This window comes from Cebus imitator, unplaced genomic scaffold, assembly GCF_001604975.1.
Source record: "Cebus imitator isolate Cc_AM_T3 unplaced genomic scaffold, Cebus_imitator-1.0 Scaffold75, whole genome shotgun sequence".
Lineage (NCBI taxonomy): Eukaryota > Metazoa > Chordata > Mammalia > Primates > Cebidae > Cebus > Cebus imitator.
This window is the reverse complement of record NW_016107390.1, coordinates 5,862,772-5,878,419: the sequence shown is the minus strand read 5'-3', so window position 1 is coordinate 5,878,419 and position 15,648 is coordinate 5,862,772. Positions and strand designations below refer to the sequence as shown.

The 15,648-nt window shown below is 38.5% G+C and overlaps 2 protein-coding genes across 2 annotated transcripts in view; one reads left to right on the top strand and one right to left on the bottom strand.

Annotated features, from left to right (window-relative positions):
* Positions 1-7,040, top strand: part of KMO (kynurenine 3-monooxygenase) — a 49,295-nt gene extending 42,255 nt beyond the window's left edge. Inside the window, 6 exon segments of the mRNA XM_017532120.2 lie at positions 291-348; positions 2,600-2,682; positions 3,882-3,983; positions 4,072-4,131; positions 6,204-6,341; positions 6,344-7,040. Of these exon segments, the coding sequence (XP_017387609.1) occupies positions 291-348; positions 2,600-2,682; positions 3,882-3,983; positions 4,072-4,131; positions 6,204-6,341; positions 6,344-6,406 (504 nt within the window). The 3' untranslated portion in view covers positions 6,407-7,040.
* Positions 7,041-7,463: 423 nt separating this feature from the next.
* OPN3 (opsin 3) overlaps positions 7,464-15,648 on the bottom strand; it is a 47,495-nt gene continuing 39,310 nt past the window's right edge. The window contains exons 3-4 of the mRNA XM_017532119.2: positions 12,256-12,507; positions 7,464-8,961 (exon numbers count right to left, since the gene is read on the bottom strand). Coding sequence (XP_017387608.1) covers positions 8,698-8,961; positions 12,256-12,507 — 516 coding nt within the window. The 3' untranslated portion in view covers positions 7,464-8,697. The remainder of the gene's footprint in view (positions 8,962-12,255; positions 12,508-15,648) is intronic.

The window sequence follows — 15,648 nt, the reverse complement described above, 5'->3', positions numbered from 1 at the left end:
AGATGGGGTTTCACCGTGTTGACCAGGATGGTCTCGATCTCTTGACCTTGTGATCCACCCGCCTCGGCCTCCCAAAGTGCTGGGATTACAGGCGTGAGCCACCGCGCCCGGCCCCAATGGCCATTTTTAACCATAATTCAATACCATGTGACAACTCAACTGCTATGTACTAGTTGAGGATAAACAGTCTATGGATTATCTTCACCAATGGAAGTTCTGTTCAAAATCGGTAATAAGTTTTTAAAAATATTTCTAGTTTCTTATTTCCCTTTTTTTTTTTCTTGTTTCAGGGCTTTGAAGACTGCTTGGTATTTGATGAATTAATGGATAAATTGAATAATGATCTTAGTAAGTAAGGTCAATTTCTCAATTAGACATGGACTAGCTCTTCTGACTAATCGTGGACTTATTTCTGATCCTCAATGATCACAAACCTGTCATGTGTAATGTACATTATCTGCCCAGGATTATACATTTTTCTACTAACAGTCTATCAATAACTAACATCCAGAAAAAGAGACATAGTTTCTTTTGGAGTTTATATGTGGAGGTCCATGAAGTGATTCACTCAAAGACAAAAGCTCAGAGAACCAGTGCTTGGCAGAGATATGCTGCTTTCCCTCCCCTTCGGCCTAGGTAACACCCTCTGCCTGCATTCCCTGGCGGCAGTCCCCAGCAAAACTTGGCAGCAGGGACGGGTTTCATGGAAGACAATTTTTCCACAGACGGGGGTTGTGGGGGAGATGGTTTCAGGATGAAACTGTTCCAGCTCTGATCATCAGGCATTAGTTCGATTCTCATAAGAAGCATGCAAGCTACATCCCTTGCATGTACAGTTCACAGTAGGGTTCACACTCCTATGAGAACTTAATGTCACTGCTGACCTGACAGGAAGCAGTACTCAGGTGGTAACACTCACTCACCTGCTGCTCACCTCCTGCTGTACGGCCCGGTTCCTAACAGGCCATGGTCCGAGGGCTGGGGACATCTACCCTACAGCACATCCTCAGAAACACCCTTAGAAGCGCCAGTGTTCTCCTGCTTTTTGCCCTATCAAAGATTGCATCTGATAGTTCATGTGCCTTTTGATTAAAACTGATTCAGCCAATACATTAATTTTACAGATATTGAACTTTTGAGTATTTATATATAATTCTGGAATTAATTTAAATTAAATGTGTACAATTACATATATTATGTGTATATATAGTATATATATATAGCATATATGTATATATATATGCTATATATATATGCTCTCTCTCTCTATATATATGCTATATATATATAGATATATATATACTATATATATACATAGTATGCCTAATGCCTGGGTCTGAAGAGATTATAGCATTCCATGGCATTCCAGGGCAAATTTCTTCTTTTTTGTTTTCTGTTGTTGTTATTGTTGTTGTTTGAGATGGAGTCACTCCAGTTGCCCAGGCTGGAGTGCAATGGTGCAGTCTCAGCTCACTGCAACTTCCACCTCCTGGGTTCAAGCAATTCTCCTGCCTCAGCCTCCAGAGTAGCTGGGATTATAGGCATATACCACACCACAGCTGGCTAATTTTTGCATTTTTAGTAGAGACAGGGTTTCATCATATTGGCCAGGCTGGTCTTGAACTCCTGACCTAAAGTGATCCACCGCCTCAGCATCCCAAAGTGCTGGGATTATAGGCGTGAGCCACCATGCGAGGCAGAAATTTCTTCTTTGTTTTTCATGTCCCAGTCATCTCTCCCAGATGTTCAGGAGCCAGAGGCATTTTGTTCCCTCCCTTCCTTCCTAGCCCTTGTGTGATTGGTTTGCAAATAATGATGAAGGTGGATAGAGGGTTTGTATATTACATAGAAAAAAGGAGGTGCAAACAATAGCCTAAGAACTGGATAACCTTTTCCTGCTTCCCAGCATCACATGCTTTCAAAGCCCCCTCTGAATTTACACTTGTTTCAGGTGAAGGATCGACTAGAGAACTGGCCTTAAACTTACAGCCAGTTTCAAGTCCTGACTTGCCAACTTATTAACTGTGTGATCTTGAGCAAATCACTTAATCTTTCTAAAGTCTCAGTTCTTTTTCATCTATAAAGTGGGGATAATACTCTCAACTTCAGAGTTGTGAAGATTGAACGATTAGGACTCTTCAGACTCCAGACCTGGGTCTGAAGAGATTATAGGGTTCCAGGACAAATTTTTCATGTTTGCTTTTTTTGTTATTTCCCAGTCATCTCTCGCAGTTGCTCATGAGTCAGGGATATTTCGTTTCCTCCCTTCCTAGTGCTGGTGTGACTGGTTTGCACGTGGTGATGGAGGTGGATGGAGGGTTTATGTGTCAGAACGAACTGTCAATGCTGATTTGGGGCACCAGAGCACGAAGATGAAACAATAGTATAGATTCACTTTGTTGTAATTTTTATTTAATCACAACAGGAGGTGCTCTACGTGTATTATCAATAGTCAGATTGTTGGTTATACAGAATGTCATTCATAGTTTAAAAAAATTATCGAGAGCGTTGGTAGTGAATCGATCATTTAATTTGACCTGTGCAGAGTTCAGCACATGTTTATAGAAGGTTTTGGAAAGATGTATTATTTTACTTATAGGTTTGTGTCTTCCTGCATTCTCAAGATTGAGAATCCCAGATGATCATGCAATTTCAGACCTATCCATGTACAATTACATAGAGGTGAGTGAGAAGATTTGGCTTTATTTCGTGAGATGGTTCACTGATATTCTAACAAATGTTCTTTTCTTTTTCTTTGCGTCAGCCCCCATCTCATGCATACTATATAAGAATATGTACAGACAAGAATGAAGACACACACACACACACACACACAGAGCATTCCTTACACTTGGGTGGATTGTTACTCGGTGGCCAGTGGCAATGACCCACACACATTATTTCCATCTACACTTTAAGGACGTTTAGGAAGTAACAAAGCCTCTGATAATTCACATGCTTGTATCTTAGACATTTAGTCAATATGTCATAGGCAATATGTTAATTTAATGAAAATACAACTTTCAGATGGGTTAACATATTTAGAAAATCTAAGAAATGTTGAATGGCCTTTTCACTCATAACATTATAACTTGCATATTTAGAGTAGCATTGATTATCCTTTGAAGCCCTATGCACTAAAAAAAATGCATGATACCAAAAAGAAATTTATGTTCAGGACAATTAGTACTTTGAAGAAAAACACATTAATTCCGTTTTGAACCAGTCACATGAAAAGCTCATAATAAGTGATTTCACAATATTATAGTTTTAAAATAATAAAATGAAAGGATTTACAAGACAAATTTAAAGCAGAGTGACCAGCTATTTTTCATCTCTCCTGAAGACAGAAAGAAAGAAACTGGACTTCATCTTGAGTGGAATTGCATCGTATGTGGTGGAGGACGTTCTATAAGATACTAGAAGCTTTATTAATGTATCTTGTCTTACCTTTAAAACAGGAAGGCTATGACACAGTATCTGTCCTAAATAGAGAGTAGGTCAGCATAGCTTTACTTGTTGCCATAAGCAATATTACAAACCAACCAGGAAGCAACAGAAAATTAGTCAAATGTTTGAGCTCACAGATTACCTGCAGATTTGTTTAAAAAAACGCTTTGCTGAAATAGAGTTCCTATTTGACCCCTGAGCAAAATAAAACTTCCCCAGCAGGTTTCATGTAATTCGTGTACATTTTTAAGGCAACATCCTATATGACTAACATTTACTAAAATGGATTGGGAATGACTATTACGGAAACAAAAATTTATTTGACTGCTTTGTGTTTGGGATCTCGATGAGTGGGAATGAAGGATAATAATAAGTTGCAGTAGGAAATAGATGTATTTGTTCAAAAGCATTTTTTACTCACATTATTGCAGATGCGAGCACATGTCAACTCAAGGTGGTTCATTTTTCAGAAGAACATGGAGAGATTTCTTCATGCTATTATGCCGTCTACCTTCATCCCTCTTTATACCATGGTAAGGTCTGGACTTAAGACTTTTTCTCATTTTAATTTTGTTTACCTGTTAAAGAAGACACAAGACTATTTTTTAAACTTCCCTGCAGGTCACTTTTTCCAGAATAAGATACCATGAGGCTGTGCAGCGTTGGCAGTGGCAAAAAAAGGTTAGAACAGATTACATTTTTTATTCTTTCTAATATGATGTGTTGAAATGTCATAGTATTATGATTATGTTTATTTCAGGCAAATACAGAAATGATGAGACAGACATCAAATGTTTGCCTTACAAACAGAAACTGTCCTGAGTACAGAGAGGGAAGAGGGCTTACTGAACATTAGAGGAAGTGGTAAAGAGAGAGAGCTTTTGAAGGGCAGAAGCTCAAGAAAGAAACTGATGCTAATGTTTCTCAATTTTTTATTTTAGCAAGGTGTACTGTTTTTGATTTTTGCTTTGTGCAATATTCTCATGAGTTTAATTTGTAAAATTAGACAGAACTGAATCACTTTTAAAACACCTATTCCAGGCTGGGCGCAGAGGCTCACGCCTGTAATCCCAGCACTTTGGGAGGCCGAGGTTGGCGGATCACAAGGTCAGGAATTCAAGACCAGCCTGGCCAACATGGTGAAACCCTGTTTCTACTAAAAATACAAAAATTAGTAGTTCCAGCTGCTTGGGAGGCTGAGGCAGGAGAATCACTTGAACCCGGGAGGTAGAGGTTGTAGTGAGCCAAGATCACACTACTTCACTCCAGCCTGGGTAACAGAGCAACGCTCTGTCTCAAAAAAAAAAAAAAAAATACAAAAAATAGCCCGGTGTGGTGGTAGGTGCCTGTAATCCCAGCTTCTTCAGAGGCTGAGGCAGAAGAATTGCTTGAACCTAGGAGACAGAGGTTGCAGTGAGCTGAGATCACACCATTGCACTCCAGCCTGGGCAACAGAGCATGACTCCATCTCAATAAAAAGGAAGGAAGGAAGGAATGAATGGGGGAGGGAGGGAGTGGAAAGAAAGAAAAGAAAGGAAAGAAGGAAGGAAGGAAGGAAGGAAGGAAGGAAGGAAGGAAGGAAGGAAGGAAGGAGGGAAGGAAGGAAGGGAGGGAGGGAGGAAGGAAGGAGACCCACCTATTCCAATGGAATGCTATATAATACATTCATATTAGGCAGTTGGCCCAGAGATGCCAATTAAATGGAATTCTGATTCCCTAGTCTTCCACTTTGGGGATTTTACAATGTCTTTCATTCAACAGTTTTATTTAGTGCATAGCACTGAGCTGGCATGGTGATGAACGTGACACAGTCCACACCTCTCACAAAGCTCAGAGGCTAGTGGGGGATAGAGACAGTAGCCTGGAGAGGGATAAACTGCCCCTGAGGAGAACAGGACTGGGCCAGGAAAGGGGAGGGCAGAAGACATGTGAGCAACACATCAGAGTGAGAGCGGCCAGGATTTCAGTGGAGCTGGAAGGCAACACTAGTGTGTGAGAATGGTCAGAGGGGCAGCTGGAGAGGCAAGCAGGGCTTTAAACACCTGGAATATTATCTTGAGAGAAACAGGGAGCCCAGGGAGGCCAACAGACTCGGGTCTGGATTTTAGAAAGATGTCTATATGGATAATGGATGGGAAGAAATCAAGAATTATCTATACAAGGTGAATAATACAGAGTCCCCACCCTTAAGGAGCTGAAAGTCTAAAAGGGGAAAGGAGACCAGCAGGCAGTTAGAATGCAGGACAGTAAGTGTGGGGATAGAAATAGGCCAGAGTGCCATGGGAATGCTCCTGACCCAGGCTGGAATGAGCCTCAGGCCACTGTTCACAGCTTGTGTTTAGTCTTCGGGTGAGGCTTAGTCACACAGGCCACCAGGCCACCACTTCTCTCATGGGGACTTTTGGGAAGCTTCTGAGAAGGAATGAATTACATGTGGTCCCAGCACAGTAGTGCTCTTCTAAGAATTCACAGCTCTTTTTCTAAACTGCAAAGGTTTTTTAACGGCTGACTGCTAATTTTTTTCATATAGAACACCTGGATTCATGAGTTTCTTGGGAGAGAGGGAAGGGATGTTCCCAGTGCTGTATTTTATCTCGAGCTTATCAATTCCTGGCCTCTTGCTCAGGCAATTAAGTTGTTTCAGGTTAAAGAACAAAGAGGACATTGTTTACCCCTTTGTTGTTAACAAATGAGATCTATTTCCAGACTTTAATCTCTGGACAAATGAAATGAGAGTTCTTGCTGTCTTACAGGTGATAAACAGAGGACTCTTTTTCTTCGGATCACTGATAGCCATCAGCAGTACCTACCTACTTATGCGCTGCGTGTTACGACGACCTCTCGACTACGTGAGAAGACCATGGAACTGGATAGCTCACTTCTGGAACACAAAACATGTTTCCCCGCAAAGGCCATGGGCTCCCTAGAACAAACTTCCAATCTCATTAGCAGGTGATAGAAAGGTCTGAAGTAGCAAATGCTTGATTTCTTTCTCTGTAACCAAAATTCGGCATTTAAAAAAAAAAGTTTCTATTGCCATATTCGATTCACTAATGGAAGATAGTGGTCTGCTTATAATTAAACTTAATATAGAATTTCTCTGTATGTTAATTGCAATTACCAGAGGGGAGCCCGCCACATTTTAAAAGTTGAAACATGCACCTTCCCTACGTTGTGAACACTCAGGTTGAGTCATTCTCACTATAAAAGTTCAGTGACTAAGATCTTTCACTTCTCAAAAAGTAAGGCCCAAGATGCCTCAGGGAAGACAGTAATCATGCCTTTTCTTTAAAAAGACACAATAGAACTCACAACAGGATGTACTCAACACCTGGGACTAAAAATCACAAGTTGCCTAGCATGTTAGTTGCACTTTTTGTCACCTGAATAGAACTTATGTAACCACAGGGCTCAGACTTACTAAATAAAACCAGAAATTGTACATCAGGAATTCAGGGGAGTTCCAGAGACTTACAAAATGAACTTATTTTATTCTCCCATCTTCGATTACCACTATTACTATCTATCTATCTATCTATCTATCATCTATCTATCTATCCATCTTCTATCTATATCTATCTATCATCTCTATTTATTTATTTATTTAGAGATCACGTCTCACTCTGTTTTCCAGGCTGGAATATAATGGCATGATCTTGGTTCACTGCAATCTCTGCCTCCCAGGCTCAAGCAATCCTCCTACCTGAGTCTCTCAAGTAGCGGGGGCTACCATGCCTAGCTAATTTTTTGATATTTTTCAGTAGAGACAGGGTCTTGTCATGCTGCCCAGGCCGGTCTCAAACTCCTGGCCTCATGTAATCTGCCCAACTCAGCCTCCCAAAATGCAGGGATGAGAGGTGTAAGCCACCATTGCCAGCCCAGAATTATTCTGTAGAGATAAGAAAAAGGCTATTAATATCATACTGAGTAAGGGACAGGAAAGGGTTTTATTCATAAATTAAATGTCTTACATATGCAAGAGAGTGGAAAGGAAACAAAGGGAGACAACTTTCATAGAAATACAAAGCCATTATTTTATTCCACTTCAGAGCCTCAGAAGCAATTTAGTAATTCATTCTTGGACTACGTACTGCGGCAGAACCAGCAATATGCTCGATTTCTAAAAGCACATTTAGTGAAAACTTTTCTTTGGTTCTTCCTTCTTTAGCAGGTTGCTAAGTCACCTAGAAGTCCTTCAAACATGATTAATTATGAAGATGCAACACTAGAGTCATCTAAGAAGTAAAAACTGGGCAAGAAAATAAAATGATTCAGTGTTTCTTTTCTATATTATCAATGAACTCCTTGAGTTCTAATAATCCATGTTTAGTTTGTAGGGAAAAAATAATAATTTTTCCTTATACCCACTTTAGGTTCCTTGGCTGGGGGCCCTATAACAAAAGACAGACTAATGAGAAAAACAAACATAAGTGTATTAGCAGGTATATATATATGTGTGTGTGTATGTGGGAAATACAGGTGAAAGTACAGGGGAATGAGTAAATCTCAAAGAGCTGGCTTCTTAGAACTCCCTGGCTTATATAGCAACAACAACAGTAAATTTTTAGAGAAACGACAAAACACAGGAAAAGAGCTTTGAGTCTGTAGGCGCGGCAAATTGTGGGAAGCAAATCCACGGGAGTTTGCCACATAGAGTCCTCTGGTGCTGGTCTCCAGGCTGATGAGGATTCAAAGTTGTCTCTGAAACTCCTGCTTGTCGTACTATATCTATAAAAGGTCTTTTGTTTCCAATAAGAGAACTTTCTTTTTCATTCTAGAATTATCTCCTTGATAATTTGATCAGACATAGGACATGATAATGAATAGAGCCCAACAGTACAAAAAAAATGCAATATGTTCTAGCTACTTCACACATGTGTATGTGACAGTTATTTTTACAGTAAGGTATTTTCAAGAAAAATGTATTACATGTTTTGCAAAATATAGTAATTTAAAAAATATATTTGAAATGAAAATCTCCAACACATTAGAAGATGATGATGCTAGATGCCCAACATGTGCCACAAGTGGTTTTTCATTATGTAAAGCACCCGTTGAATTAAAAGAATTTATTTTTGTTCAACCTCTTCCTGAGGCCCAAGAGCATGTGGGCAATTCAGATTTCCTGCTGGGCCACAAAGTTCTGTTGCTATTACATAGAATGGGGATTCCAGAACACTTCTTATGATGGAAGTCTAAAAGCGGCATCCAATGTAAGGCCCCATCTTTCATTGCCCTTCTTCATTCCTACAAAGGACGAACCTGGATTACATCAACTTTGGATCCATTGGTTTTGTCACTGTCGTCAACTGACAGTGATTCATCACTGGTGATGATAAAAATGATGGAAGAAGAGTTAAAAGTCACTTTTTTCTTTGGCCTGTCCCCATCTTTCTGTGACATCACAATGGGTCTGATCTGCATTTCACTCCCAGCTGTTGGTAGGTCTTTAGCAGGCTGCTGGCATCTCAGCATTCGGAGACACAGGAGCTGCAAAAGGGATCTTCGAAACTGGGCAGAGGAAAAATAAAGTTGAATATTAAGTAAAAGTGGGGCACTAATCTGGATTAGCATTCAAGGAAAACAGTTGAGCTGAATTTAAGTTGTTTTTTGCTTGTTAGCAGGTGTGGATTTGGAGTTATGTGGTCATGCTCAGATCTAACTAAATCACCCCGGAGCTTTATGTCTTTTTTTTTTTTTTTTAGATGAAGTCTTGCTCTGTTGCCCAGGCTGGAGAGCAGTGGCATGATCTCGGCTCACTGCAACCTCTGCCTCCCAGGTTCAAGCAATTCTCCTGCCTCAGCCTCCCAAGCAGTTGGGACTACAGGTGCACACCACCACGCCCAGCTAATTTTTTGTATTTTTAGTAGAGATGGAGTCTCACCATATTGGCCAGGCTGTTCTTGAACTCCTGACCTCGTGATCCACCACCCTCAGCCTCCCAAAGTGCTAGGATTACAGGCATGCGCCACCATGCCTGACCAATGTCTTTTATTTATTCTGAAGTCTTATTAACCAGACCATCTAGGACCATTTTAATACCTTATAATCTTCCAAGCTTCAATCTGCACATACTATGAGAGCAGGTAGAACTATTTATTTAAGGGATTTCTGAACATTAAGTCAGTCCACAAATATTCAGTGGTCATCTACGAGGTGACAGCCACTGTGCTATAATTAGAGGTGCTATAAGCAACCAAAACAGACAAGGCTCTTCGTGGCAGAGTTTACAGGCTGTTGTACTTGCTAATGCTCCCTTAATTAGATGAAGAATTTTTTTTCTAACTAAATTCCTAATCAATTAGCGAAAAAATACTATGGCAGAGAGTACTAATGTCATCAACATACATAATCCGAATAATATTTCTTGGCTTCCTATTGGCTTCTCCTCTCTGCTATTCCTCTCTATAAGAACCTGGGAGGCCAAAATGTAACAATCATAATATCACACAATGGAAGGAACCTAGATTCCTAAATGACTGCATGGGACAGATCCCATCTCCTCCACCCAATATATTATTAGACCGTGAACTGTGATCTGAATGACAATAAACTCCATATGAATTCACTGAAATGTTGGAGTTGCTTGTTATAGTCGTTAGTCCATCACGACCAGTAAAACATAAATCAAAAGTTAATGTAATTGGTATCTCCACTATTTAGAGTGAAATAAATGTTGAATATATGGACTTTCTCAGATCAGGAAATATCAGTTAAGAATGTAATAAATAGCTCCATTGATTTCGGTCTTTTTTCTTTGTGTTTTGTTTTCTTTTATAGAAAACATTGCCTGATAATCTGTCTTCTTTGAGCCCCAATCTTACGTAAGTTAACATTTAGTTTACACTCACATTTAAAAATATTTATTTTTTCCATTTGATTCAAAAATTTAAAAAATAAAAATATTTATTTGTTTGAGACTTTATTCACTACACCACTGTCTGGTTAAGTGTAAAAGATACATTATTATAAAGGTTAAATAGAGTATGTATGCCAAAAAATGTTTTTCCATATAAATAGTAAGCTCTTTGAAGACAAGGACCATTATTTTTATTTATTTGTTTTTGTGTGTATCTTTTAGACTTCCTGTTTAAAGTATGCCCTTAGGAATCAGCAACATCAGGACCATGTGGGAGCTTGTTAGACATGCACAATATTGAGCAACCATACATACTGAAGGAAAATATTCATTTCTTACAAGATTTCCAGGTGTGGGATATGCACATTAAAGTTCTAAAAGCCTTGATTTACAGCCCATTGGCTGAGAGAAAAAGTGCAACAAATAATTGTTAGTGAATATATTTTAAATTTGCCTGTTGAGATGGTGGTCTCTAAAATATCTTATTCTCTGATAGAAAATTAATTGAAGCTATAATACAGCTCACTAGAAAAATTCATATATGTGCATACTAAAAAAAAGTTACAAACAATTTCCAGGGTTTCAATGGCTCCTCTGAGGCCAACTCAAGAAATGGTTAGGTCCCATGGACTCCAAGTTTAAAATCTCCTCTGGATCAAAGGAAATAGACCAATTGAAAGCAACAAGAAAGGAAAGAAATACTGTCAGTGAGAGGATATTAAGAGACACGAAAGTGAGTTTATGGAGAGTGTAAGCCAACAATATTCAAAGAAAAGGAAAGGCAAAAGAAGAGGCAGGGAGATTTAGCACTCACATTTTTGAGCATTAGAAGTCACAGTGATTATTATTGCCTGTTATTATTATGACCTGTTATCTTTAAAATTCCAATGGAATAATGATGCATTATCCTTAACTTTTAAATTCTCTGAAACTTAGAGGGCTCAGCTTTATATTAATCATTCTGTGGGCTCTCCCAGCAATGACTCATAGCCATCAAGTCAGAACCTTTCAACTACATAAACAGATGATAAGGAAGTTGCTCTTCTTTTTGAGGCAGGGTCTCGCTCTGTCACCCAGGCTGGAGTGCAGTGGTGCAATCATGGCTCACTGCAGCCTTGACCTCCTGAGCGCAAGAGATCACCTCACCTCAGGCTCCTGAGTAGCTGGGACTATAGGCATATGCCACCATGCCCAGCTAATTTTTTTTTTTTGAGACGGGGCGTCTCACTATGTTACCCAGGTTGGTCTTGGACTCTTAGCTCAAGCAATTCTTCTGCCTCAGCATCCCAAAGTGCTGGGATTACTGGTATGAGCCACCACACCCGGCCCAGGAAGTTTCTTGAACCAAATTAATTTAGACTGGACATTTGCTGTGGCATGTGAATAATAACCCAGACCAACTGCTACAGGTATCTAGAACCCCAAGTGAGGAGTTATAAGCACTGGATTTGGGGATTTAAGCAAACTAGGCTCAAATCCTGGCACCAATACTTCCTGGATTAGGCAAGTTATTGAACTTCTCTGAACCTATTCATAACCCATAAATAAAACAAGAAATAATATTAGTGCCTCTTTTGTGGAGTTGTGTAAACTTGCTTGTAACTTGTTTGTAAGTAACTTGCTTGGTACAGTAAGAATTTTAAATGTATTATTAACATTGTAGCTGTTATTACTAGGGCATAAGATATGTTCTGATGAATTAAATATTAATTTTAATAGAATTTTACCTAACAAGTATGAATCTCTATGGGTAGTTCTTAGTTAGAATTGTTATTATTTTGTTTGGAAATATTCTACATTTCTCCCTGATCCCTTTACATTCCTACAAAATTCTTGATTTGGTCTTTTTTTTAATTGAAACAGCTCTGAATCACCTCTATAAAAGTATCATGCAGTTTCCAACTCAATATCCAGGGTGAAAACCATCAGTTAATTGCAAAGCTTACCTTTCTGATCATGAAGATATAAATCACTGGATTATATACGGTGTTCGATTTAGCAAAGAGATACGAAACAATAGATATTGTTGGAGTGACCAGGTGACCGTGCCCATTAACCACCAAGAAGCAAATGACGATATAAGGCATCCAACAGACCAGGAAGGTGAATATCATTAAAAAACACATTTTGGCCAGTTTCTTTTCATATTTTAAAATCTTGATCACTTGAATTGTCTGAAGATCTTCCACACAACGAAGCTACAGAAAGGAGAAAGAAAGGAAAGTCTTTTAAAAAATCAAAGAATGGGGCCGGGCGCGGTGGCTCAAGCCTGTAATCCTAGCACTTTGGGAGGCCGAGGCGGGTGGATCACGAGGTCAAGAGATCGAGACCATCCTGGTCAACACGGTGAAACCCCGTCTCTACTAAAAATACAAAATACAAAATACAAAAAATTAGCCGTAGTCCCAGCTTCTCAGAAGGCTGAGGCAGGAGAATTGCCTGAACCCAGGAGGCGGAGGTTGCGGTGAGCCGAGATCGCGCCATTGCACTCCAGCCTGGGCAACAAGAGCGAAACTCCGTCCCAAATAAATAAATAAATAAATAAATAAAAGAATGGTTTTCTTTCGCTGTTTTTATAGCAGATATTCAGAGACAATTCTTGGCCCCATCTAAATGGAAAGGGAGCTGAATGGGACCTTGGGAGGCTGACTTCTGATTCGAGACTTGTCGCTGAATCCAGCTTCAACCTTGTGGGGCCTCAGTGTCCCCACGTACAACACGTAGTGGTTGAGCTACATAGCCTCTTACATCCTTCAGTTGTTTTAAATGTTCTCTAATTTACTTAGTAAGAATAAAATGAATTATTTTGCCTAGATCTTGAAGCCTCTAAAACATAGCCTGAAAGAGTTAAGAGTTACGATGAAATGAAAGCAATTTCCCCATGATCCTGTGTTAATCCTTAAGTTCTCAAATCAGACTGCATACCCATGTCATCTCAGGAGTTCTGCAAGATGAAGCCTGCAGCTGGTCTCGATGAGCACTTAATCCCCAAATGAATTCCTACTGGAAACCAGGTTTTCAATTCACTGCTAATGACTAAAAGTAGAATTTCAGGAGGAATTTGTTTGTGATTGGTTTCAGCAGGGGCTCACTTGCAGAGAATAGCACTTGGTGAAACTCCAGGAGCCTCCTTCCTCTAAAATCGGCCTCTCTGCTCCCAGTTTGTTCCATTAAAGGTATGGAGGAGTAATAATGTACAGTCTGAAAGTTCTTTGAGTTTCTTGAATATATTTCTTTTTGCTGTTTCTCCTATTATTATTATAAGTGCATTATAATAATACACAGGCAAAGAATATTGCTGTACACCAAAAATATGTTCCTAAATAAAAATACTTATCTCTGAACACTGTAGTAAGTTACATGAATTTTACTACGAAAATACAAATACTTTATATATTGATTTTTTTAAGTAGTTGGCATACTGTTGATACTTAGTATTGATTACTTCATGCTGGGAAATTTACTGCATTTCAATGAACTCTAAATGTACCTTTTAGTTCTTTCCAAAGAAATCATTTAGAACATGTGCTTAAAGTATTTAGAAATATATTTTAATTAAAATTCCTAAATTACCAGTATCCGAATTAAGAAAGTATATTCTTAACAAAATCATCCATTAAGATTGACAAAGAATAGAGAGAAATAGAAAAACTTTAAGTGGTCGATGTTTTTAGGCTAGAGAGGATATGTGTGGGGAAGAGTGGGTATTAAATTTCTGGTATTAGGTTAGTGCAAAAGTAATTGTGCTTTTTGCCATTAAAGGTAAACCTTTGAAAGTAACCTTATTTAAAGGTTAAATAAGGTTAACAATAGGTTAAATAAGGTAAACAATTTTCCTTTACCAGTATGCCAATTACTTAAAAAAATCAATATATAAAGTATTTGTACTTTTGTAGTAAAATTAGTATGACTTATTACAATGTTCAGAGATAACTATTTTTATTTAGGAAGATATTTTTGGTGTGCAGAAAGGTAAACAATTTACCTTTAAATAAGGTTACCTTTAAAGGTTTACCTTTAACGGCAAAAACTACAATTACTTTTGCACCAACCTAATAATACTATTATGTGTGTACAATTCTATTTTAAAATAAACTATTTTGTTATCAAATGTGATAGAATATTATTCTATCTTCAAAACATCACTTTGGGGAAGCCTCCCTAGAGTTTATAGGAAGGCTGTGGGGTTTTGATAAAACCTCTAGATTTGGAATTAGAAGATCTAAGTTCATATCCCAGATTCACCACTTTTGCTCTGTGATATTGAGCAAGTCAATAACCACCCTAAGAATAAAGAAGAAAGGAGGTCAAAACAAGAACATCTATAAGAATTAACAGAACTTGAGTTCCATTTTCACATGTATGACTTTGTGGGGTTGTTTTTGAGGTTAAATACTTATTTATATTTGAACTAGATATGAAACTAACACACTCGTATGCATGTATGTCCATTTATGATTCTATAGGATATTTGGAATGGTCGTTATGGACTCTTCAGAGTTTCAATGAACAAGTGACGTAACCTCCAGTATATAGGTCCAGTGGTTTTATCTGTGCCATTTTCTGGGCAAGTCAGTCTTTATACCCTCTCACCATTTATCAAGGCAGAGTTCACACTTACCCATCTTGGAATTACATGCATTCTGGAAAAATTAAATAAATGTTGGCCTATATTTCCCCAGTTCCTTTTTGGCATAAGGAGAATATCTTGACGAATGTTTTAGATTATTTGGGTTTATGTATGTGAAGTTATTTGTGATTATTTTTTACTTATCTCTTTCAGGCCTCTTTGTTTCATTACTCTCTATTCCTTCATTCTGCTCATTAAATATTTTCCAAATAAAAAACTCTGTTTCATGTCTCATCCTCTTTATTCAATCATTTGAGGATAGTTTTCAAAATTGCTATGGATAAAGCAAGGGCACATGCACAAATGTGTCTTAAAGAATGAACCACCTAAAACAAATTCTTCAGAATTATCTGCTAAAATGTTCTCTGGCTGTATAAAAGGCTGATGCCTAGTGCTCATTAATCCAAGACATCTGTAGATTTTCTAAGAATTTCACTGTGAATCTTCATTCTCAATTGAGTAGCTATATCTCCATCGTTGTTACGACGCACCCCTCTCTGAATAAGGAAACGGAGGCAAACTACTTGCAGTGAGCTCTCTGTTTACGTAGGTAGTAGCAAATTACCTAAATTACCAGTGCTACCCAAATTAAAGTAGCACTTTAGATTGTGCAATCTAAAGTCAAATCTCTTCACACTTTCACCCCTTCTCCTGTCTTCCCCTTTCTTTTTTTTTTTTTTTTTTTTTGAGACGGAGTTTCGCTCTTGTT